This window comes from Natator depressus, chromosome 13 (assembly GCF_965152275.1).
Source record: "Natator depressus isolate rNatDep1 chromosome 13, rNatDep2.hap1, whole genome shotgun sequence".
NCBI classification, from domain to species: domain Eukaryota; kingdom Metazoa; phylum Chordata; order Testudines; family Cheloniidae; genus Natator; species Natator depressus.
The window spans coordinates 15,885,725-15,912,557 of NC_134246.1; the positions used below are offsets into that span (position 1 = coordinate 15,885,725).

Genomic DNA, 26,833 nt, shown 5'->3' on the forward strand with positions numbered 1-26,833 from the left:
ACCCGTAAGCATCGGGGCAGAGCCCCGTGCAGCCCTCTTTTCAGCCGCTGGGCAGGAGCCCCATGCCGGCTCCGCACAGTGCAGTGTCCACCGCGATGCCCGCTGCAGGGGGGGCTGCGGAGTTTGCGGGCAGCTCCCACTCCTCTCCGCAGCTGCACACATGTGGAAAAGACTTGCGTGCACTGAAGAGGCCAGTTCTTCCTCGGTGCTCTGGCCCGCTCTCCCGCCTGCAAGGACCGCTACCGGCTTCCCCTCTCCCTTCCCGGGGCCCGTACGGCAGGCAGATGCAGCCCCAGCCTCCTCCCTCAGTCCCTCCTCACCCCCGGCGGCGGAGGCTGCACATGGATGTGCCTCGAGGGTGGCTTTCATTGCATGGTCTGCGCTGGCGGCGGTGGATGGGAGGTGAAGCGGCTGAGATGGATCAGTGAATGTATGGATCCATCACCTCTAGCATCTCAGAGCTGTCTTTAACATGCCGCCTGCCCGGTGAAGGTCCCTAATGGCAGAGTTGGCGCTGGAGAGTGGCCGGAAAGCAGTGCTGGCTGCGGTGCAATGAATGGAGACCAGAGCAGTCTCCCCCCACTAGCCGGGGTGTCTGTCTGCTGGAAAAGGCGCGATTCATGACTGGTTCCCTGAGCAGAACAGTGGCTGCAGGCTGGAGTAACATTCACCCAGCCACTCATCCTCCCCTTGGTCTCTCCATCCCGGGTCATAGCTACTGTAACCCATTTCTCAGACAAAGGCAGGAGAAATTAAGCCCTAAAATGTTGCATTCTGCCTCTGCCGTTTGAAGGTTGCACCCTCCTCACCCACTCCATCATGTTGCTTTTCGTTCTTGTTTGCAGTCTAAGTGGATTTTTTTAAAAGCACCAACGTAAATGTGACTCCTTTTTTTGTATGCGTTGGGGCTGGATTAAAGCTATATTGTTGCATCTGGTTTATGGCCATGGAAGAAAAATACCAGCTCCCACCCAAAATGCACCGCAGCCAATTCGGTGGAAAGGAGAGATGAGTGTTCAAGTCAGTAGGGGGCGCATTCTCTGCACTGGGTAAGGTTGCTGCAGAGAGGGGGAAGGGCCCCAGATGCATAGAGAGGAGCTGCCACACAGCGCCTTCTACAGACATGGGAAAATGGGTCTATCACTAAGTGCTCACTTGCTCTTATGAGCTGACAGCAGCATAGTAAAGGATTTAGTGAATAGAGCAGTGATTTAGAGAAGAATCTGATCACTTCAATATGTTTTTTGGAACTACAGTGACCAAACTGTGTTCTTGGCATCAAATTCTCAGTGCCATTCCCGATACTACTCCTATGTACTTTCATTCAGTTCGTAGGGGTTGATCAACTCTGTGCCACTATAATCATCTGAGATCACTTTTGAAGTTGACAGAATACTTGTATTCAGAGATCACACTGATTAAATGGAAAAATGAGAGAACTAGAGCACTTGGATGACTTCTGTCTCTTTTGCACGGCTGTACATGGACCTCCATGGAGAATGTAGTAATTGTATGAAAACTTGATTGTGGCTTGTGGTGCCATCTGCTTTATAAACTTGCATGGCTTTTTCACACATTCTGAATGCATGGCAGTAGTGATGTAGAAACTTCAATGTTATGGTGCATTACTAAAGCATTGAGTGCTTTATCTGTAGACTGAGTTAAGCTGTGCTTTGCTTGGACAACTGGGATTCCTCCATAATTTTGACTCATGATTTTGGTTTTAATGAAAATATTTGACAGGCTTAAGAGCTTTGGTATCTTTTAGAAAAATAGGACAGAACTTTCCTTAGTTTATGCCATGATGTTTCCACTAACTTTGTTCATATTTGAACATTGATGAGGCGGGAGGACGTGTTTAGATGAAGAAGTATTGTCACTACTTGTGCAGCACAATATGGCCTACTTAAATACATTCAGATTGAATTGCCTGGCTCCCTGGTAGCAGCAGTGCCATTCAAGTAACCTGGGTTTCAGCTGGACCATCTGGAAAAACTGAACTTTCACTTGGGGAGAATGGTAACTGTAGCAGCTATAAAGATTTACAAACGCTTCATATCACAGTTACCATCCCTCTGGATGTGGAAAATGAACCATCCCCTTAAAACCAGTTGCTTTTAAAACAAAACAAATTAATCAATTAATGCCTTGTACTGTTTGTAATATATATTTACAGATGTTGGGTAGCGATTTAGTATCAACCAAATCCAACCAATATCTTCCTTACAATATGTAGTGAAGTTGGAGTATTATACAGAAATGAAAAGAAACATATTCTGTTGCTACTAAAAATTGCCACTTGAGGCTGATTCATTGTAACATGGTTGTTAAATCTTTGCTGAAGATGCTTCCAGTTTACACAAAGATAAGCCTTAGAATGGAGATGTCTTTTTGACATACAGTTGATAACATGTCCCAACATAGAAATATTTAAGCAGAATATTAAGCTTGTTTATACTTGTGAATTTATTACGCTTTATAGAGGTTTTAACTTCTCTTTGCTAAAAGTGATTTTGACCTGTCCACGGTAGTTTTTATTTATTTTATATTTGGCTTTTCAGCACTTAACAGTGATTGGCATATTTAACCTGTTCAAAGTTTGCAGTCAGCTTTAAGAAGCTAATGCAATCTTGCTTTTATGTCTGAAACAGTTAACTGTTTAGTACCCAGTGTTTCAAATACTGGCTTATATTTATAACTCCAAGTCCTGGTGACATGAGAATGAACTATAGAAAACAACTTCATTTTTTCCCCCCATAATGCTTAAATTTGCCTTTAACGCCTAAATGTGTATTGGGTAAAGCTACTAGAGTTTAAAAAAACATTAATGTAAGAGCATTAGTTTTAAATGTTGGGAGGTAAATAGTGTTTTTGAATGTGTGTGAGAAAATATGAAAGGTGGCTTGTATTTGCTCTAAGAAAAAGGGCATGTAGGTTAAGAACAGAATGTGGTGTATTCAATATGTTTGGGGCTGAGAGCCCTATTTTAGAAGAACTTCTAGATTGCTTTTGAAACGCATGCTCTGCAGCATTAAACTGAGAAGCTTTTCATTGTATGCAGGATTGAAGGTACCAATTGTCAGAAGATGCCAACTCTCATATATTATTTTGCATTAACTTACAATGGTGCCTTAAAAGAGCATTTTAATTGAGTGTAGAAGTAATTCAGTGATATTATACTGTACTAGACTCTCCACTTCATTAACTGACTCCTAAATTAGAAGGGGAATGCCAACTAGATTTCTAAATAAGTGCATATACAAGCCCTCTCTGTGCAAGGTAAGTTGTGCTTCCAACATACACCAGCATGAATAAGGGATGGCTATTTCCCCAGCTTTGGTATATGAGAATAACTGCAACCTTTGAAAATGACTATTAAAAATGTTATAAAGCAGCACTTCTGACATGCATGGCTGTATCTCAGTGACATGTGCATTGGCAGAATTAAGACAACGTCTACACAGTCTAAACCGTAAATTTTATGACTTTTTTTTAATGGGGAAGGTGACATCTAGCTTTTAGTGTAAAGGAAAAAAACTGGAATAAATATTTGGGTAGGAGAAAAGACACGAGAACTAAAGACTCTAATTTACTTATTTTGGAGAAGCTCTAAATGAACAAGCTGTAGCAGTCAGATTAGCAATTTATAAAATAGAAAATTATCTTCACTTTAATATTTGTGCACAAAGGTTGAGAGAGAGAAAAAAAAATCAAGATTAGACTACGATCATCCTCATCAGGATCTGAAGTCTTTAGGACGTATATTTTAAAGCAAATCCCCAAAAGAGAAATGTAGTGAATAGCTATTTGATTTAAATTGTTCACCTATTATGTGCTCTACCCAGATATGTCCTTTGGTAGTCACTGGCCCCTTAGGATACTTGTACCCTGTTTTTTAGCTCAGTCCAGTTGGCGTTTCAGTTGTGTTGAGCCCTCTTAATGCTCGTTAAGATGGAGGCTGATATGTTTGAAGGCATGTTAGTTGGCCTTTCAGCTTTCAAACATATTAGCCTACATCTTAACAAGCATTAGGGCTTTTCAATCATATTAAACTAAGGACTGGTACGGTACAACCCCTAGCGTGGACACAGTTATACTGGTATGTGTATTTATGTTGGTATAACTTTTTCCTGTTCAGGAAAGGTTATAAGCTATATGAATATAAGCATGTTTTATACAGGTATATAGCCATGTCTGTACTACAGTGGCGTAGCCACAGTGCCATAGGTATACTGCTGTGACCCAGCGGATGTAGGCTACAGTAACAGAAGGGATTTTTCTGCTCCTTTAGGAACTCCACCTTCCTGAGTGACGGTAGCTAGGTTGACAGAAGCATTCTTCTGCTGACCTGTGTGTGTCAGACTGGCATAACTATGTCTGTCAGGGGAGTGGATGGCCATAGCTGTGTTGACCTAAGTTTTATGAGTGGACAAGGCCTAAGGCATGGTCCACACTTACATTATATCAGCACAGCTATATTGGTCAGGGGTGTGAGAGAACCATGACCTCGATCAACATAGTTATGCTTACAAAATCCCCAGCATGGACACAGGTGTGTCAGTGGAAGAGTGCTTCTGTTGATATACCTGATGTTGTCTGGGGAGATGGTGTTCCTACACTAACAGAAAAACTCCTGTCAGTGTATACTGTGTCTGCACTAGGGGACTATACCAACACAGGCTCTGCAGCGTAGACATAACCTAACTGTGCACACTAGCATGGAGGGTTGTACCACTTTAACTATACCAGTAAAGGTAAAGTAGTACAATTTTTGTGTTTAGACAAAGTCTAACTTGACTGGACTAACACGATATAAAAAACACACCCTTTTGGGGGAAATGGAATTGTTCACTCGGACTTTCAAGAGAATCTTTAGCTTGACATAAAATATCTAAAGATGTACTTGAGATCAGATTAAGGAAACTAGTTTGTTTTATTTACCTGCCCAAAGGCCATATGTTTTAAGAAAAAAATGTATGCTTTTGACACCTTCATTGCAGTTGAGATTGGAAGCCCAAATGTGAGGCCCACATTTGGAGGGCATCACTTTAATCTCACGTACATTGGTATTTTTTGAATGTGTGTGACATTTTTTGGTTTTAAATAAGAGTGGAACAAATGCCATATTCGTCTGCAGTGAGTCACTGTCAGTTAAACCATTTATATCCTTAGTTTTAAAAAACTTGGCATTTAAAAATGGTTTGGAAGAAAACTGATTTTGGCTGTTGGGTTCTAAACTTGTGTAATTGTGTCCCAGTGCGCACAACAGACTTACACGTTCTTGATTGAACAGGTCAGCTGGCAAAATATGTATTTTTAAGTAAAATACTACTAAGGTAATGTTTAAAACTTCAGTAATTTAAAAAAAAATCTAAAAAACCCCAACCTGCTCAGCCATTGAAAGTTAACACTCTGGGTGGTTTCAGAGTAGCAGCCGTGTTAGTCTGTATTCGCAAAAAGAAAAGGAGTACTTGTGGCGCCTTGGAGACTAACAAATTTATTTGAGCATAAGCTGTAGCTCACGAAAGCTTATGCTCAAATAAATTTGTTAGTCTCTAAGGTGCCACAAGTACTCTGGGTGGATGGTTTTGCCTCATTCAGCCAGTCGTTTTAACATATGGGGGGCATGCTTTTAGCCAGGGCCTTTCAGTTCTCTCAGCTGTTCTCCTGTCCTTCAGTCCCCTGACTTTCAGCTGTTCTCTTGCCTTTACCCAATTTTACCTGTTCTGTTTAAGCTGCCTGATTCCTGACATGATTCCAGAACTAGCAGTTCTTTGCTGATGCAGTGGAGCCAAATAACATTTTTTGGTATTGATGTGGATCAGTGGCAGTGAGAGACAAAAAGTTCCTTAAAACAAGTCTCTTGGTTACTTAGAAAAGAGTTTAAAATACTTTTCTCTAAATTTCTAAAAACTGTGTTGTATGGTTTTTGATTCCCACTGCTCCAACTATGAAGTCTTTTGAATATCAAAGGCCCATGAGCCAGCCCAAAGACAGCAGCTGAGGTGGATTAGTGCTGGAATCTAGTAAGGGAGTTGGAGTGCTTGGGAATTGTGTAGGCAAAAAAGGGAAAGAAGGTAGGAATATGTGGAGAGAGAAGTCTGTATATAAGGTCTTGTCCAACCCCACAGACTAGTTACATTTTTGTTTGGGATACATATGGGGATTGTGGAGGGAGAAAAAGCTGAATTGGTTGTTACTTATTTAACTAGTTAAAATGTAAAAATAGTCTGTTAGTTAAGATCTAGCCAATTGGCTAGTGTTTTATCAATTTAATATATAATACATCCACTATCTGAGGAGTACATCACACATTGGCTGGGGAATTGACTAGATCAGGGATTCTCAAACTTCATTGCATTGTGACCCTCTTCTGACAACAAAAATTACTACATGACCCCAGGATGGGAGGACTGAAGCTTGAGTCGGCCGGAGCAAAACCAAAACCTGCCCCGGGCGGAGGGGCCAAAGTCAAAATCCAAGGTCTTCAGCCTCAGGCCCGGGGCCTGTAACCTGAGCCCCGCCACGCAGGGCTGAAGCGCTCTGGCTTTGGCCCCAGGCGGTGGAGCTTTGACTTTGGGCCTGAGCCTCAGCAAATCTAATGCCAGCTCTTGTGACCCCATTAAAATGGAGTCACGTCCAGTTTGAGAACTGCTGGAGTAGATTGTAACATGTTCCGGAGTGCATGTCAGTATATGCACACTTTTGCAGTGCTTTGCTACTCATCATTCACCAGCACACCCCAGCAATGTGTATTACTGGTTTTGGCACATCAAATCACCTGTATGCAGTTTACATGTTTTGTTTCTGTGTTTTAAATTTAGAAAGACTTAATAAATGTCTCTTGGTAAGAATCTAAAGAGCTTACAAAGTGTCAGAATGCTTCTTGGAATGCTCCAAACAGCAAGTGCGAGCACTTCAGGATTCCACATGATTGGGGCCCTACCAAATTCACAGCTATGAAAAATGCGTCACGGACCATGAAATCTGGTCTTCTGTGTGCTTTTACCCTATACTATACAGATTTCATGGGGGAGACCAACGTTTCTCAAATTCAGGGTTCTGACCCAAAAGGGAGTTGCAGGGGGGTGACAGAGTTATTTTAGGAGGATCATGGTATTGCCACCCTTACTTCTGCCCTGACTTCAGAGCTGGGCATTGATTGATTGGGGATTGATCCTGCTTTGAGCAGGGGATTGGACTAGATGACCTCCTGAGGTCCCTTCCAACCTTGATATTCTATGAGTGCAGCGGCTGTTGGCCAGGCGCCCAGCTCTGAAGGTAATGCCCCTCCAGCAGCAGCGCAGAAGTAAGCGCGGCAATACCATACCATACCACTCTTACTTCTGTGCTGCTGCCTTCAGAGCTGGGAAGCTGGACAGTGGTGATTGCTGACTGAGGGCCCAGCTCTGCAGGCAGCAGCACAGAAGTAAGGGTGGCAATACCATACTATGCCATCCTTACTTCTCTGCGCTGCTCTGTCTTCAGAGCTGGGCTTCTGTCCAGCAGCTGCTGCTCTCCAGCTGCCCCGCTTCGAAGGCAGCGCCACCACGAGCAGCAGCACAGAAGTAATGGTACTGCAACTCCCCCTACAATAACCTTGCAACCCCCCAAAAATCCTCTTTGGGTCAGGATCCCTACAATTACAAAACTGTGAAATTTCAGATTTAGATATCTGAAATAATGAAATTTATGGTTTTTAAAAAAAATCCTATGACCATGAAATTGACCAAAATAGACCATGAATTTGGTAGAGCCCTACACATGATTAAGCTTCCAGCAAAAAATTTTGCTTTGGAATTTTTCATATTTAGTTTCATCCCAGAGGAGAATTATTTTTGAAATTTGAGGAATATTCATTTAGCCTTTGTTTCCACTCATTGAACTGTATATCATGGTATAAGAAAATCATGACCTCTTTTGAGGCTTTATTACATTTAACACAAAAGTCTTTAAGAAATAGCTATGGACAAGTGAGAATGGCGTACTGAGCATGTGCAGTACATATTGATTTCACTGCAGCTATTGGTGTGTGTGTGTGTGTGTGTGTATATATATATATATATAAAAAAACATATCCTTGGCTATTTCAAATGCTCATTTAAAGGAGGTATTAAAGGGGCTACTGTGTATGATGACCTGCCTTCTCGGCCATTGGTGCCTCCAGTTTTAGACTTCCTGTACACTTAATTATATTGTGCCATACAGACTGGACAACTTTTGATATTAGTTTCTAGGGCACATCAGAAAGGTCGATTCCTGCTTTGTGTATTTACATGTTTGCGTGGTCAAATAAATGAGCAACCTTTTTTAAAATCACAAACCTAAATTATTGTGACATTTTAGTTCAGGTTCTAAACTAGGGGTGCGCAAATTTTTTGGCCCGAGGGCCACATTGGGGTTCCAAAACTGTATGGGGGACCGGGTAGGGAAGGCTGTGCCTTCCCAAACAGCCTGGGCCCCGCCCCCTCCCACTTTCCGCCCCCTGACTGCCCCCCTCAGAACCCCCAACCCATCCAACCCCCCCTGCTCCTTGTCCCCTAACTGCCCCCCCCCCCCGGGACCCCACCTCCTATCCAAACCCCCTTGCTCCCTGTCCCCTGACTGCCCCGACCCTTATCCACACCCCTGCCCCCTGACAGGCCCCCTGGGACCATGCTTATCCAACCCCCCTTGTTCCCCGTCCTCTGAAAACCCCCCCCCCCCCGAACCTCCGCCCCATCCAACCGCTCCCTGTCCCTTATCCAACCCCCTGGCCCCGCCCCAGCCCCCTTACCATGCAGCTCAGAGCAGCATGTCTGGCAGTCACGCTGCCTGGCTGGAGCTAGATGCGCTGCCCTGCATGAGCGCACAGCCCCACCGCCCAGAGCACTGCCTGTGTGGCTGCGGGGGAGGGGCGTGGGGCTAGCCTCCCGGGCCAGGGGCTCGGGCCGGGCAGGCCGGTCCCACTGGCCGGATGTGGCCTGCGGGCCGTAGTTTGCCCACCTCTGTTCTAAACGCAAGTCAGGAAATGCAAAGTTACAGTTCCCAAATAAATGAAAATTTGGCCATGTTGCACAGTAAATTAAAACAAGAACATTATTAACATTACATATGCTTACTAGAAGTTGGTAAGGAAATAGATAATTCCTGTTCAAACTGTGCAGTTAGTATACACATCCACTAGGTGGAGCTTCTGGTACCAGTGGAAAATTCCAGAAATCAAGAAAGAATGAAAAGTGTGAGTTAGAACAGGGGTTCTCAACCTATTTCTTTCTGAGGCCCCCCCAACATGCTGTAAAAATTCCATGGCCCATCTGTGCCACAACAGCTGTTTTTCTGCATATAAAAGCCAGGGCCAGCATTAGGGGGTAGCGGGCAGGGCAATTGCCCGGGGCCCTGTGAGGCTAAGTTGCTCAGGCTTTGGCTTCAGCCCCAGGCAGTGGGGCTTCGGCTTTCTGCCCTGGGTCCTAGCAAGTCTAATGCCAGCCCTGCTTGGTGGACCCCCTGAAACGAGCACGTGGCCCCCCAGTGGGCCCTGGACCCCTGATCGAGAACCACTGAGTTAGAATATCCCTGTCTGATGGGCAGGGGATGAGAGAGAGATTTTTAACCTAAAAAGGGGAATGAAGAGGAAGAAATCTCAGCTGTACGGTTGATACTTCTGTCATTAGAACCTTGGCTGCCTTTCATTAGAGTTCTTTATGTATGATGGGAAGCTGGAGACCCTTATGCAAGAGCAGCCAACATGAAGCTGGACTGTAAGCCCAAAGAGATAAGAGACAGTGAACTTCTCGAGCATTGGCTCATTATTGCTGTTCCTGTGGTCTTAGGCAGGGAAATGTAGTATGCATAAGAATTTCCTGCACAGGGATTTTTATAGGTGTGCTGTAAAACCATGCTGTAGATGAACTCTCCATCACTTCTCCTGCCCCCCAGCCCCCCGGGGAATATATACTTGGTTATATAAACAGTTAAAATGGGAAACTGAACAACTTCACATTGGTCAGGGAAGCAGTGCTAACAGTCATTTTGTTTAGAGAGCCAGACAACCTGAATTTTTGTGATTAGCTAATTTAAAATATCCAGTTTCTGATACAGCATTTCTTAAATAGTATATTCTGAATATTTAAAAAAAAATTTTTTTTTAGGAGTTGGACTTTCCAGTAGTGGAGAAACTGATTTAGTTGGGTGGGAGGAGGTGGGATTTGACTGTACATAATGAAGTAAACTGTACAAAGTAAACAAACTGAACAAATAAAGAAATAATTGTTTCTTACTTTAAGTTATAGTGATATTTGGTATTGAAACTAGCACATATAAAATTTTCAGAAGGTATGTGATGTCTTTTTCAAGTTTTCATTCTATAAAAGCAGCTAGCATAGTCTCAGTCCAACTGTGGACACAGCCTATGAGCACATATATGTCTACACTGCATTTGGATTGTGTGGTTAGACATACCATGCTAGCTTTTTCTAGTTTGCACAGGTGCCAATAGCAGTGAAGCAGTGGCAGCATGGGATTCAGTGAGGCCTACCTGCCCAAGTACAAGTCTGGGTATGCACTTGGGTGTCTAGCCCACACTGAAGTCTGTGCTGCCTATTCACTGCTATTGGTGTTAGGGCTAGCTAGATTAAAGGTAGGTCAGGTATGTCTGAATGTGCTGCAATTACAACTTTGATTGCAACATAGATATACATGTAGTTAGGACCATCAGACTAATCTCAGGGCTTCACTATGGTGTTAACTCGAGGTATAACTCCAGTCACCCTTAACCTGACTCCCCTCCACACGCACAGATCTTTAGTTTGAGTTAAGTTGTGCTTTACTTGAGCTTGCTGGCTCATCAGGGTTGATACTCAAGTGCTGCTGCTGTTTGAGCTAGTAATGCAGTGAGGATGCAGCTATAGGCTACAGCTGGAGTTAGTATAATTCATTATCTGCTAATCCCCTCATTCTGCAAATCTGTTTGCTCTGTGTAGTTTGAGTGCAGTGTGGTTCATAGTGTGTCCACTCTTGAGCTAGGTTAGCTTGAGTAGAGTAACTCGTTAACTGTAGCAGTGAAAGCAAGCCCTTGTTTAAGGATCGATCTACCATGAGTGAACTCCTACCAGCTGACAAGCTGAGTACAGTATCTGTTGTTTGTGACAGAGTGGGGGTGAAATAGGTGCTTTTGTTGTCCATAAAGAAATTACCACGAGTGTAGTGTGTTTTATATTGAAAACCAATCTCCTTCATAGGTTTATAGCTGTTACTGGAAAAGTGAAACATCAGTGGTGATTCTCTAGAAGTGGTGTGCACCAGTAAATCCCATTGGTTTCACAGGGAGCTGTGGGTGCTCAGCACCTCTGAAAGTCGGCTGGAGCTGTTTTACTACCATGTGAGGAGTAGTCTGACAGAGGGAAAATGAAGTATTTAATGTAAACAAATGGTGGCTGTGTCAGGATTCAAACCATTTATTCCTCTCAGTGCAGGAACAAAGCTATCCAGAAGCCACACTTACCTTTTCAGGGAGGTTTCTATGTCAGCTTTTCTTTCTCTGCCACTTCTCTCTCTGGCTTTTGTCACTGTTTTTTTTTTTCCTCTGTGATGTCCCTGACCCTGCTGTGTTTTTTCCTTATTTTATCTTGGCTTTCTCTCCCATCTCTCTCTATTCTGTCTCCCAGGCTCTTGGTGCTGTTTCTGCCTGCTGGTCAAATCCGCTTGGCTCAACTGCTATGGAATGTTCAGGTGCCAGTGTTCCAGCCCCCTCCTGGTAAACAGGCATCTCCCATCATTCACCTTGTGGTGTGCAGAGCACAATAGGATACATGGCTGAATAGTTCATAGGCACAAGGAGGTTGCATTTCTCTTACTGGGGGAGCCATAATTTAATATTTTCAGAATAGTATGTTCAAAAATCTCAACTATAATGTTGTATTAACAGTCTTTTATTCATTCTACTTTCATGGCTGGCTTCTCAGAGCATGCTACTGCACATAATTAACTTAGGGGGTCTTTGGAAATAGACCTTATTTAAAATGTACATTGACTAGTGAAGCCAGAGGAAAAAAGTGGAGTCTCATAGGAAACTAACATGTTTTACTTCTTTGAACTAAGAAGCATACAACTGCAGCCAGTTCTGATACATGCTGTTGTGTTGTACTTTTTATATCTCAACCAATAATTCCCTTTAACTCGTAATAAAGTGTCAGTAAAATGAGACTCTGCTATTGGAGAAAACTTTTCACGATTTTTAAAATTCAGAAAAATGCCAAAGGCTTGATGATCATGATTTGTACCATGTAGAGTAACTAGTTTCAGTCTTTGGGGGTTGACTTGTTTGACCCTGGTACAGAATGAAGTGCCTTGCTTTGCTCAGTGATCACATCTTCAGGTTGATGTAGTAATTGTAACTGATGTGCTCCAAACAGGCCTCAGCCAGGCAGGTAGTTTATATAATTGGTCTTCAGGTGGAAGAGAGGAATATGAAGTGATCGGGACTTGACAGAAATGCAAAGGACTGACTATTCATTCTGTCCAGTCCTCTGTCAGAAAAGTAATCCAGTATGGCAGGGAAATAAATTTATTGTTTATAGTAAAAATATTTTTCAAATAAAATAACTCAGTTCCCCCAATCTTAGTCAATAGCCCAGTTTACTAGTATGTAATGTAAATCTCTTCTTTAGAATGTAAATTCTGAGGTTTTTAAAACAATAGTTAAATTTTAAGTCTTTGCTTTAAACTTATGTATTTAATACATTATATTGTGTCATATCAGCCCATTAAAGTTTTATTTCCATAATAAACTTAGTCCACAAATTTCCAGAAACTTAATCCAGTTCCTGTAGTGGTGCCAATACTTTATTAGGGTGTGGATGTTGTCAGAAAGTTTTGAAATCCATGAGATTATCACTTGAATCAAACAACTCATGGGGAAAATCTGGTAAACTTTTTCTCCTCTGTCTGAAAAGCTCTAATAAGTTAATGGTCAACTAAAAGATATTTTGGAAGCTTTGATGGATTTGTTCACTCCTGGTTCCCTACACTGAAGTTACCTGTCTTGTTCTGCTTCAAAACCTGCCTAAAATAGAAGTACATTGATTCTTTTATTAACATGAATGAGTGAGATGAATTAAAGTGCAGCAAATGGATTATAGAACATAGTCTAATACATTCCAACACCCAGGATAATCTGCTTCACATCTTAGTACCAGCAGATACGAACCTGAATGAGACTGCTCATCTGAATCTGCCCTACTGAATATATTTCCTCATGGTTGTGGTTGACAGCCGTATTACCCTGGGCTATATGATCTCCTAAAACCCTAGATTGCAAGATGGGTCTGTATTTGGATGGAAACCCTCCAAGGAGAAAACAGGTACAGTTGGTGACTCAGTAGGTGGCACTTCACCTCTTCATCAGGAATGAATCATGGCTGTAGAGGCACTGTCATGCTGAAGGTGCTGTATTTCAGATGAGATGTAAAACTGGAAGCCATAACTGCTTGTGAGATCGAAAGATGGCATGTGAATAGCAGTGTTAGTTCTGGTATCCTGGTGGAATTCCAGTTTGGGTAATTGAGTTCTGAATATCAAAATATTCTACTATAGTGTCAACTAGAGGAATTTTTTGCTTAAAATTTAAAACCTGCTAAAATGTTTTGAAACTTTGCTAATGAAGGAAGGCTGCTGGGTTAAACTCTAGCAGTACCTCTATTTCAGTCGTGATACCTGTATGTATGATTCATAATGGGCATTAGTCCTTCATGATGAAACATAATTTATAAATGTAAGACTTACCCGTATTACATTCTTATCTCTTGTCTTTAACACTTTGTTTTGTACAGCAGGATATGAGCCTTCTCCTATGTCCGGGCTTTGGCCTCACACAGTAGGTGTAATATAATCGCTGAGGTGGGCGTTCTGCAAGGAGAATTATTTTTGGAGGCTTTTGCATGAAACTTGCCCAATGAGTCTGAGACACCCAAGCACCATTAATTTTGGAGGTAAATGCCTCATAATATGTACTGAATAGAAATGGGAAGAGTTTGAAGTATGGGCAAAAAAATTGAGGGAATGGGCTGAATGTGTAGAAATCGGCAATTTTACACTTAAAGGAACACCAACTTGAAATCTAGATACATTTAAAAAAAGTAAATTTTCAGGTACCACACCTGTGTTTGAGTCACCCTGACTGTTTTCTTGGTTTTACAGTTAATTTACTGGCTCTTTACAAAATGTTTTCTCTTCTTCTTGTGTATAAAAACACACACGGAAGGGGAAGCTGATTATACAGGTAAATGGTGAAACTGATTGTCAAAGTACTGTCATGCACAAAGTAAAAAAACTGGAAGAAATATATTCATCTCAATTGTATAGTAAACTTAGCTGTCACTTGTAATGCGTAGATAAAATAATCCTGAGAAAAATGTGATTGAGTGTCCCTTTAAGTGAAGTTATTCCTTAGTTTTACAAGGTATATGTTACTTTTAAATGACAACTTCATTGTTTAGAACTCATTGGAAGCTTGTAAATGAAATGTTTAAAAACATTTTCAATCATTTCTACATAAATTATTCTGAAAAGTATGCTGAGTAGCTGGGCTCTGTATAATGGGAGGAACGTAGGGGGAAGAGAGAAGGTCACTTATTTAAAAGGGAAAAAAAAATTACTTTCCAAACGGATAGAAGGAAAAAAGTAACTCTACCAACCTTTACAGCAGCCTTATTCAGTTTCATGTGATATTTAGATTAGTCTAAGGTTTCTTCATAATATCTGTTGGAATAAAATCAAAGTACTGATGAAATGCTAAAGATAAAGTACACTGAAAATTGTATTGAATAAATAAAGTTTGGATTAGTAAACAACAATAATGTAGTGCTGGTTTACAACCAATGGAGAAATTAAATCTGTTTTAAAGATTTGCAATTTGAGAATTGCACCAATGCTTGTCCTGTATGCTGATTGAATACTGGTTGTGCTAAGTATTTTTTGAGAAATAACTACCTAATAGAGAAACTACTAAAAGGAGAGGTGCAAAGTGAAATGTAGCACAATCAGTTAATAGAAAAATGCACATAATTTGGTAAACAGAGATTACCTCTCTCCACGTCTTGATTTGAGTGAAGTTGGAAGTTGTTATAGATGTTAACAAGGGCTTGTCTACACTGTGACGCTGTCCACAAAACTTTTGTCTTTTACGGGTACTTTAAAAAGCCCCCCCAAGAAAGACAAAAGTTTTACTGACGCAAGTGGCAGTGTGAATGTGGCGCTCCTGCCGACAAAGGTAATGCCACTCCTGGGGCTGGAAGTATTTTGTTGGCAAAAGTGCAAAGTTGGCAAAATACCGACAGAGCATTTACACTGTGTCGACACAGTCTTGTTGTTAAAAGCTGCGTAGTGTAGACAAGTCCCAACAAACCAGTTTTTATGTAGATCAGACTTTGTCGGGGTGGGCAAACTTTTTGGTCCGAGGGCCACATCGTGGTTGCAAAACGGTATGGAGGGCCGGGTAGGGAAGGCTGTGCCTCCGCAAACAGCCTGGCCCCCGCCCCCTGTCCACCTCCTGACTGCCCCCCTCAGAACCCTCAACCCTTCCAACTGTCCCCTGACTGCCCCCCGGGACCTCCTGCCCCTTATCCAACCCCATTCCCCCCCCCCGCCCCCCCCCACTTGCCACTCAGAGTGGCAGAACAGGCTTATTTGAAAGCCTGGGAGCTGGGCGGGTGCAAGCCGTGCTGCCGCATAGCTGCAGGGGAGGGGGAACAGCGTGGGAGTGGCCGGGGGCTAGCCTCCCTGGCCGGGAGCTCGGACTGGGCAGGACGGTCCCACGGGCTGTAGTTTGCCTACCTCTGCTTTATGTAGATCATCAAGACAGACATCCTACAAACACAGTAGACTCTATATAGATAATGTATTGGCTAGTCCATTTCAATTATGCTTGACTTGGTATGCTAAACCTTTGTCACTAGCATTTTTGATTAACCCCCACCGACTCTGGATTAGTATGTGTTTGCTGTTGTGGAGATGACAGGAAAAGACTACATAATGTGAAATACCTAATATGTGAGAGAGTGGTAGGCTTTTTTCAAATTCACTATAAAAATCTGGAGGTCTTTCCCCTTTAACGTAGATCAGCTGGGGTATATAACCTTTTGAATGTTTGCATTGCAATGGTATAGTCTGCATTGCACTTTGCAGACACAGCAAAAGCTCCTGCCCTGAGTAGTTTACAACTGATTTAACTAAATACAATTCATCTAGAAGGATAAGTGAAAATGGACTTCAAGTAGAGGGAATATACTTTTGCACAGGAAAAGGGAGGTGTTCCAAGATTAGGGTCTGTTATGAAATAATAGACTGTCAAGTTTTCTCTGTAGGAGTGGTTGTGGAACAAGATGGAACATTGCATGAAACCAATAGTGTCCATGGGCTGCACCTCCATATTAAAGGTGAGGGTCATAGAGACTATATTTTAAACTGCTTGAGTTGCACTTAGTTTTGGGCCTTAACTTTGGGCATCCAATGTTGAACCTAATAATTCACCTATTTTACCTGCTAGAATGTCTTCACTGAGTATTTAGGCCACAGCTGGATTATGGAGCTGAAGAGTTGCAACTAGAAAAGCAAAACTGAGACTTTTTTCAAAATGTGTAAAGATTTAGAGCAAGGTCTTTTTAGTATAGCTGTAGTAGTATAAATTCTCTCTGTGGTCTCTCTTGCTGTTCTGACCTTTTAAAATGCAGGTGTTAAAATATTTGCGAATATGTTAGATGTGAAGCTGGGAGACAAGCTTCCAAATAAAAATCCATCTGTTCAAAAAGTTTGGTTATAGTGGTGCCTCTTATTGTCAAAAACAGCTTGATGTCATGGTGCATCCCAGGGAAATGTCAGATTTGTTCTTCCTGTGTAACACAATAACTTGCTTATAAAAACATGTTTTCTTAGGTAAATAGGATGGGACTTATTCCAACTCCGACTAAGTTGTCTTTACATTAATAGGGTGTACAAGATTGGCTGTTTGAGTGCAGGTGCATACAGATTACGCTTTGCATTATTCCCAAAAAGCACAGTGGCAGAGACGACTATTAGGGCATACAAGTATTTGCAAACTTGCCCATCTCTTGTGTGTAGACAGATCTGACACTTTCTTTTGCAGTTCATCACACTAATCCAAGTCACTGAAGTGCTCAAAAGTTTCCATACTTTTGTACAAGAGTAAAATAGTCACAGCATAGAGAGGAAGGATCACCCAAATATGTTCATGGAAAGAGTCAAAATTATATACATATAATTTGTAGTGTCACCCAGAAGCATAGTTATTGGTTTTCATGTTGCAGCCTCAATTTTGGGGAGGGAAAATAGCATTTTAGGGAAGTTGTCCTTATAAAAATTAGTGTGAAGTTACCAGTGTACACTTTAAAAAATTATCTAAGAGGCTCAGTATTTTTAAATGGTGAGTCTAAGAAGTGTTGCAGTGTCTCATAAAATATCCATTTAATTGGTAGAAATAAATAGCAGTGCACAGTAGATAAGCAAGAAATTGCTTCCCTCTTGTTTAAAATCACATTTTTTAAGTCTCATGTGATTTTCCTTTCTATCCAGTATTATAAAAATGACTTGCAACGTTAATAAAATCCCAACTCTGCACTTGTGAGCTGGCAAAGGAATTGAGCTTGAGGAGAATCTGGCCCTCTGGAGTGCTCAGTTCGATACTCAATCAGTTTAAATCCTCTGCTGTTTCAAAATATAGAGCCCTTTGATAAAGGGATGGTATCATGTGTAAGTTGGATGTTTATTTGCTCTCATCTTTACAGCTTTGGATGTTGCTGTGTTTATTCTTGCAGGACTGGTGGGCTTCTGTGCTACCTAGGGGATACTGACAACAGTAAACACTTTTCAGGAGGGCTCATGTTAACGTGTCATCCATGGAACAATACTCCTTCTCAACTGATAGTAAATAGTAACACAGCAGTGATAGTTTGGAAAGACAGGAAGTCAGAAATGAATTAAATTCCATCTCATTATCTACCAGTTTTCTGTCTTCACAGTAATTGACTTAGGGCCGAAGATTTAGGTTCAGATTTTCAAAGCCACTGGCTAGGCATCCAAATTGTCTAGGCAGCTTTGAAAACCTCAGCCGTAATGTCCAAATCAGTGATTGCCTTTAATTTTTATTTGTGCTTTAACATTTGAGATTAAGTCGTAAGTAGGTGAGAAACCCTAGTATTGCTGCTATTACGTTGCATTTTGTGTTTTTCCTTAAATATGGCATCATACTAGTTTTAACTTGTACAGAACATTTTATTATAGCATTAGCTATTTCCAGATAAACTAGCTGAGGCCTGGGTGGGCAAACTTTTGGCCTGAGGGCCACATCGGGGAATAGAAATTGTATGGTGGGCCATGAACGCTCACAAAATTGGGGTTGGGGTGCAGGAGGGGGTGAGGGTGCGGGCTCTGGGGTGGGGCTGGGGATGAGAGGTTTGGGGTGCGGGCTCTGGGGTGGGGCTGGGGATGAGAGGTTTGGGGTGCAGGAGGGTGCTCCAGGCTGGGATCAAGGGGTTTGGAGAGTGGGAGGGGGATCAGTGTTGGGAAGTGGGGAGAGGCTCAGGGGTGCAGACTCTGAGCAGCGCTTACCTCAAGCAGCTCCCGGAAGCAGTGGCATGTCCCTTCTCCGGCCCCTACATGTGGAGTGGCCCCCCACCCTTGGTGCAGGGCCATGCAGCTGCTTCCGGGAGCTGTGTGGTGCGGACCCCAACCCGGTGCCAAGCCACATGGTGCGGCTCCTGACCTGGCACCCTGGCTGGATCGCCGAAGTGGGGCAAGCCCCAGACCCCGCTCCCCAGTGGGAGCTTGCGGGCTGGCTTAAAACGGCTTGCAGGCTGTAGTTTGCCCACCCCTGAGCTAAGTTAGAGGGCTTGAATTTTTTTTGAGTTGTAGGGGTAGGGTAAGGAAAGTTGCTTGCTGTGACAACTGACTTGAAAAATACTTGTTTCTTTAATTAATTGGCAATATTCTGCCCGAACAGTACTTTTCTCTGACACCTTGCCAACCCCCACTCTGAAGGCTTTCCCTGCGCAACAAATGCACAGCTCTGGGAACCATCTGCCAGGAAAACTCAGTACCACTATGAATTAATAAATGTACTCAAGCTACATTTATTTTCATGCATTTGCTTTACATTCTGTTGCTTCCCTTTGCTCTCTTTTTATTTCTTTCTCATTCTTCCTTCCTAATTTTGGTTTCTGGTGTCAGAACAGCACTTCCTTGTTATCTTCCTTTTCTTGATTAATTCTGTTTTCCAGTCAGTCTAGTCTGTGCTCCATTGGCAGCTGTGTAGTGAAATTTAGAATTATGGTGCACAGAAATCACAAAGGGATTGAGACAGCCAAAGAGAGCTACACAAGAAAGGAGTGAAAACTTATCAGTGATTTTGACTTTACATATTTATTTATTTATTTATTTATTTTAAAAGGCATGTTTGGTTCCGTACTGGGCAAATACTTCAGTGTCCATTTTAAAAAGCACTGGGGTATCTAACGCTTCGGTATTTCAAAATTTGAGATTTTTAAATAGAAGTAAAATATTCTTAGATTCAATTTTTGTATAGTGCTTTAAAGGACTTTTTTTTTTTTTTTTTTTTTTTTTTTTTTTTTTTTTGGGAAAAGTGCTCTTTCGCGAAGTAGCTCCTTGCAAATTAAGTTCTGGATGTGCAGATAACTTGCTGGAATGTCTAGGTTCATACATGTAGAAGCTTATCTGGCAATTCCAAATATGCTGGTAATTGTAGTCTTCCAAGTGACATAAACTGACCTCTTATTAATGAGGAGATGGTAAAATTTTGGATTAGTAATGCTTTGACGAAGTGATAGTTTCACCATGAGGAAAAGCTTGGGTTATCTTGGTTCCTTTGTGCAGGAATGGTTTCTTGTAAAATTATCCCTTTGTGATTGTTTATAGGTCTTACCACAACATTTCTGAAAAGATCGTGGAATTATGGACACTAATAATTTACTGTGTTTATTGGTATAGAACAGTACTCATATAAAATGTCTCCTCCTTTAAGGGCAATGAAGCCCTGGATCATCAAACCACTATTAAGTTAATCTTCTGAATAACTTTCAAAAATGTCAGTCTCTCATTCTTCTGTTTTTCAGGTACACCTGACTGGGTGAAGTTCTCAGGTCAGAGAAAATATTGTCCTCTTTTAAAAAGTGACAAAATTTGCTCAGTGTCAGAAGTGTAGTATTCTCTGAATAGTCACTTTTCAACCTCAAGGGGCAATTTTTCTTATGAAATAGAGAAACTCTGTTCAGTTTGATTATATTCAGAGTCTATAAAATGACTGTACAGGAGTAACAGAGATGATGGACTCAGAGATTCTTCTCTGTAAAAGGCCTGGTTATTGTAGACTAGCTGGAAAGTGGGGCTTTTCTCATTCTGGAGTAGAAACTAGTTCATTCTGGGATTAAATTAAGAGGGAAGCTTCTTAGCAAGAGGGTATGTGGTGAAGCTTCCTCTTTCCTCTTCTCCTTTGTGTGAGAAAGAAGCACCTGTGGCAACTTGGAGTACATTCCCTGGACACATGCATTCCTGTGGGTTCTTACCTTTCTGGTTGTGAATATTGGTTATTTTTAGTGCCTTGTGACACTCTTTTATTTATTTATCTATAGATATATAGATAGAAATAAAATGTCAGGGTGTAATATATGTATATATAAAAGAAAGTGTCATGAGGCTCTAAAAATATCCCCTCTCTCTCTCAGAATTTTGGGAATTTTGTTACTTTGTTTTATTCGGGGGGGGGTGTGCTGACACCCAAGAGGGTTGGGAGGCCCCGGGGGCTGTTGCAGAGTGAACCTGACCCACACTCACTCCACAGCAGCAGCAGTTCTTTGGGGCTGGTCCCTGCTCTGGGTATTGCAGCCTGACGCATGCATCGCAGCTGTGCTCAGGTTTGGGCCAGCTGTCCCTCTGTCACCAGGTTGCAATGCCAATCACTTAAATTTTGTCTGACTACCCCTTGTCATGACAGAGAGGCAGGCAGCTGGACCAAACCTGAGTAATGCTGTGACCCTGTGCTCCACGTTGCCACACCTTGAGTGGGGAGCCGAACAAAGCCCCAGGGGAAAGAAGCATCAGGAGCTACTGCTGATGGATGAGTTTTTCATTTTTAGTTTTGTATGTTTTGTTTTGTTCTGAATTTGTGGAAAATGGGGCTCTAGGTATGAAGCAAGGGACTTTTACCTTCCAAGGAAAACCATTAGCGTTTTCTAATACTGTGTAAAACATTGACTTTTCAGTCCTTGTCTATACTGAGTGTTAACACATAGTGTTAGTTAACATTTTCTAATACATAGTATTTTTCCTAGTAGTCTTGCAAAAACCCTCTGTTTTTCCATTGCTTTGAAGTGATTGTCTGGGTTGCTAACTGTCACATGGTACCTGGTTTGCTAAGGGGATTGGATTACATAGCTACCTTAGTTTGGAGGTGTGAAATTCACAGTTTTATACCATACAGTGAAGGTGATTATTCTTGTTAAAGGCTAACATATGGTTTAAAAGTTACCAGGCAAAGAAAAGTAAATTAACTTAATAGAGGAGGTTGTGCAATCTGCAACAGTTTAGATTGTTTTAAAATGGCCACTACATGTCTGCAGCTGCCTCTTCATCTGGAATTTAAAGAGCCAGGAAGAGGAGCTGAAGGTCACTTGGGGTCTGTTTGCAGAAGAGTGAGTAGATCTAAATACTAGAATACTTAAATGAGGAATTTGAGCTGCCAGTATCATGAAGAGTACAGGACTGGTTTAAAATTCCTCTTATGAGTAAACTCAGTTTGCCTACTAAGAGCTCTTTTTTTATCTTTTTTGCTCTTGTCATGTGTCCGTAGAAAGTGGAGTAACTTTGTGGTCTTCTGCATCTAGGGTATTCATACTGTTAATTCCTCTGGCAATGAAGCAAAACTCTTCCACAATTTTTATAATTCTGTTTTTGTTCAGAGCCCTGGTGTACACACCTCCCTGTGATCCACAAAGTAATTAAAGATGTTATGCAATATTTTTCACACCATTTTAATAATTTTTCTGATATAGTTTGGTTGACAAGCTTATAAAACTGTAAGAGCAGAGAGCTAGGAATTGTACCCCAAATGCTGCATTGTGTGAAATTTATGTTTAAGGTCACTTTGCAGTGAAGCAAAAGTAATCCTCCATTGAGGTCTGTTCAGAGTTACAACAGGTCTGGTCTAAAACCCTTTGAAGGCACTGGAAAGGCTCCCATTGAGGACAACAGGCTTTGTATTAGCCCCAATATCAGTTGACCTTATTGCAACCATTAGCTAAGTACTCAGGAGTTTGGGTGCCACCTTCAAAAGGAGAAGTAACTAATTTATAGCTAAACAATTCACCCCATGTCACAGGCTGGCCCAGTTCCCCTTGCTGGACAGACACCAGATTGTTGTGAATAGACTGAGCCACTGGATCACATGTGCTTCTAAGCCCCCAGAATCGCTATTCTTAGCTCTAGGTCTCTTATGGGACACTTCCAGGTTCAGACCCTGTCTCTGCCACCCTTCCTTGGGATGTGGGGCTCCCCAGCCTGGCTGCTATAAATTCCAAAACCAGCAACTCCAGTTGCTTATACATGCTCTCTGAGTTCCATTTCATTGTAGGCATGCTCAGCTTCTTGATTAACTCCTTCAGGGACAATGTGTCAGGTAAGTAAGGAATATAGGCTTATCAAAGGAATTTATTAGCCATAATCGCTCTTAAAGTACTAGAGAGTTAGTGATCGTTGCAAAATCCCAACTAGCCCTGAGATACTCCTTCCCCTCCCCCCAATAAAAATATGATGTAACCCTTTCTGAGTCAAGTCAGGTCTGCCTAGCCTGAAAGACTGATCATTCTGCATCCTCTTCTCTCTCGAGCCTGGTCTTCCAGCATGTTGTGGTGAATGACCCTCTTGCTCAGGGAGAGCCCTCTCACTGCAGTAGCCACTGCCCTTTTTTGCCTGTGTGCTCCAGCTGGGAAATTCCAGCCTTCCTCCAGGGTATGTCTACCCTTAAACTGCTACAGAAGCACAGTTGCAGCATTCCAGCCACACTGCTGTAGCGCTTCAATGTAGATACTACCTGCACCGAAGGGAGGGGTTTTGCTGTCTGCATAGGCAGTTCACCTCCCCGAGAGGTGGTAGTTAGGTCGACAAAAGAATTATTCCATAAGCTGTAGACGCTGTAGGTTAGATCAGCATAGCTACATCGTAGTGTTGTGGATTTTTCACACCCCTGAGAGAGAGAGAGCTATGCTGATGTTAGCTCCCAGTGTAGACCAGCCCTCAGTCAGGCTTCAGTGTAGAGTCCATTGTCATATATGACAGGTTTCAGAGTAGCAGCCGTGTTAGTCTGTATTCGCAAAAAGAAAAGGAGAGGACTTGTGGCACCTTAGAGACTAACAAATTTATTTGAGCATAAGAGTGCATCCGATGAAGTGAGCTGTAGCTCATGAAAGCTTATGCTCAGATAAATTTGTTAGTCTCTAAGGTGCCACAAGTACTCACTGTCATATAGTCTTTCAACTACTAGTGCAAAACCATGAAAGTTGATGGCCCTAGATTGCCCTGTGATGGCTTGTCAGCCATTGTCCCTAATACAAAATGGATGTTCTAATCCAAAATGAAGGGTACATTATTAAATGAAGGTTGGAATAGCAAATGGAGTTCACAGTTTGGTAGACACATCCAATTCTGTCACAGCTTGTTGTTTGACCATGGAAGAGTAACTTGAAAGTTATACTAGCAAAACTCTATAGTAGACCTGTGACCGGTGTATAGGGTTGCCAGCTGTCCAGGATTGGCCTGGAGTCTCCCAGAATCAGCATCGATCTCCCGATGACTGTTGAAAGCAATTTGGGAGATTTTAATAGGATATTTTAAGAAAATGACATTATGTCATGTTGGAAAAAAATAATCCCCCGGAATAGCTTCAGTCAAAGTTGGCAACCCTACGTGTTTATGAAACACAATCCAGATCAATATGTGTTTGTCACCAAACCACTTAGTTTCATTAATATTCAGGATTTTGTAGAGATAGGGTTCTCAGGATCTTTTTGGGGGTAATACAGGTTTTACAAAGAGATATAAATAAAGGTACTACCAGAAGGAAAGTAAAATCATACTTCTGTTTAAGCATCCTTTTTTTTTTTTTTTTTTTTTTCCCAGTCTGGAGTGTTCTGCACAGCCTTTAAATGTGGATTTTAGTGTAACCTGGTTCCTTCAAGGAAAACTTAGGGAAACTGGAATTCATCAGCATGGATTTCTCAATGTGCTTGTCGGTGGGACAGAAATCTAGAACAGGCAGAGAAAAAAGAAATGGAGGAGCTGGCACAAATTGCAAGTTAAATCATGAATATAAACTTAAATAGGTTGGCCTATGGGCAGATCTAACTGTTGTGGTTGATGACTAGGGATGATAGAAATGTTTAGGGAATCTTTCAGTAGAATTGTTTCAGCAGATTTTTACCGGCTCTCCTGCACCCCACACATTTTGTGTGTGTGCATAAGGGGTACATGGTATTTCAATACAAAGGGGATCACTGAATTAAATATTTACTTACCACATTGTAAATTATTGTGCATGAATAACTAGGATCAGTGTGAAAATATGCAGGAGACTGGCAGAATCTATTCTGTATCCTGCTTGCCAGTAAAACAGGGTAAAATGAACAAGCAGTGTGGTCCATCAAATGTGGACTAGAGGTTCTGTTCTCAGCTGTTCTGTGACCTTGGGTAAATCACTTCACCTCTCTCTACTTAATTTCCCCATCTTAAAAATGGGAGGAGTAATGTTACTTATCTTTGTAAATCACTTTGAGTTCTACAGATGAGGAGTTCTCTATACAAGCATATTTTTATTATTATTATTATTATTATTATTTATTATTTATTTATTAATCAGATAAATATTTTTCTTCTTAATGAGTAGGGATTGGCAATCCAATGAATGTGTAAAGTCTACGCTACTTCTATCCCGTCAGCACTCCTCCTTATTTGTCTTCTCAGTCCTGCTCTGCCTTTGCTGACGAGGAAAACAGCAAAGGCAATCTCTCTCATTTTTGGCTTTTCAGTGCAGTTTTTTAATGTTCTTTTTTCCTCCAGTTCTTCTAACTTCTAAAATGATAAGCGGGGAGAAGGAGGGTGTTGCCCAAGTGCAACAGCTACTGTGGCACAATATGAGCCTTCATTGTGGGTATCTTCTGCTCTTACTGGGATAACAGCCCAGAATGTCAAGATACAGTGCTGACTTCTGTTGGCAGATCAAAGTACCAGGCTGCTTCACCATTACCAGTCAATGCGGCCTATAGTAGAGCTTCCTGGTAGGAGTCATTAGATCTAGGCTCTATAAGGGCAGTAGAGGACAGTTTCCACCACCCACATGCCAGGTGCAGACAATTTCCAAGATCTTTCCTTTCCAGGAGCTTTAGGTTGGGCAAGGAGTATCCAGGTCCTGGAATAATTTCATGCTTAAACAGCTATTTGGTAAGATTCATTCTGAACCCTCACCATTTATGCCTTCTCATCTCAAAGCTCTGCAAGAAGAGTGTGGAGTAATGTAGTCACTGAAGCTGCTTGAGTACATTTTCTCTGCCATCATGGGCCTTAACAGTATGAGGTTCCTTGTGGCTCTCAACTAATGTTGGTGATTCAGTGCTCACAAGTTACGCCAACATACAGCGACCACTGTAATTTAATCACTGTTGCGTGTCCACACTGTGCTCCTTGTGTTGGTGGAGCGCATCCACAACAGCAGCTCTTGCATCGACCCAGAGAGCAGTGTACTGTGGGTAGCTATCCCACTGTGCACCTGGCTGCAGGGTGTTTTGGGAAGGGTTTGCAATGCCTCATGGGGGCAGGTACAGCATCATGTGATGGTTTCTCAATCCCATCATTCCATGGGTACTAGATTGGCAGCGGCTTTTCAATTGAAGGGGGAGTGAGTGGGGGGAAGGGTGTGTTGGGAGAGTGTCTGTGTGTGTGTGTTGGGGTTGGAGGTATGTGTATGTGAGAGACACTGTGTGGGGGACGGGGGACAGTGAGTGTGTTGGCACACTGTCTCTTTAAGTTCAAACACCAACTGGAAGCAACCAATCGTGTGGCAGAAGCTGGTGCACAGACAACTGGTGTCCCCGTCTCACCCAGCTCAGGGTAGACCGGTACAGCAGCAGGGGGAGGTGGACAGTCTGCCTTCCTCCTTGGCTCTGAACAGAAGTCTCTTCCCCCCCCACCCCCAAGCAGCAGCCTGCCCTGCCTGCCTGTCGCTGCCTAGTGCTGGGGAGAGCAGGATTCTGCATTAATGTTTTGATTCCGTGATTCCCTCCAAGTTCTCCCACAGTCTCCTCTCCCCACTGACCAAGGAGATCCACCCCCTCCCCTGTAGTCCAGGCAGGAGTGTGTTTGCTGCTGGGAATTGGCATGCTCAGCTGGGCAGTAGCTGTGTGAGTTCTCCATGCTGAGCAGTTTCAGAACTTCCTGGGGCTTTGAAAGGGGAGGGGTGCATGCCCATATAGCTTGATGCAGGGCAGTGGAGTTCAAAACAGTGAGCAGGGAGGTCACAGTGGGCATTGTGGGATACCTCCTGAAAGCCAGTTACTACGATGAAACTGTGTCTGCATTGATGCTTTGTCGATCTAACTTTGCCGCAAAAAGCTCTGTACCTCTCGTCAAGATGGTTTTATTTTGTTGGCAAAGCAGGACAGTTTTGTCAGCGGGAGGAGCATTGTACTGTGTACACCTTCATTGTTTTGTTGACAAAAGCTGCCTTTTGCTATCAAAACTTTGTAGTGTAGACCAGGCCTTCGTGTCCTTTCATTTAGACTAG

The 26,833-nt window shown here is 42.3% G+C and overlaps 1 protein-coding gene across 3 annotated transcripts in view; it reads left to right on the plus strand.

Moving 5' to 3' along the window:
- Positions 1-26,833, plus strand: part of ADNP (activity dependent neuroprotector homeobox) — a 43,451-nt gene that overhangs the window by 198 nt on the left and 16,420 nt on the right. The window contains exon 2 of one of the 3 annotated variants that reach the window (XM_074969992.1): positions 13,809-13,967. The exons of 1 other annotated variant lie outside the window; for it this stretch is intronic. In XM_074969992.1, coding sequence (XP_074826093.1) covers positions 13,931-13,967 — 37 coding nt within the window. In that variant the 5' untranslated portion in view covers positions 13,809-13,930. Of the gene's footprint in view, positions 1-13,808; positions 13,968-16,395; positions 16,413-26,833 lie in introns of those variants that run through there. One more of the 3 variants, XM_074969991.1, reaches the window with a different exon arrangement.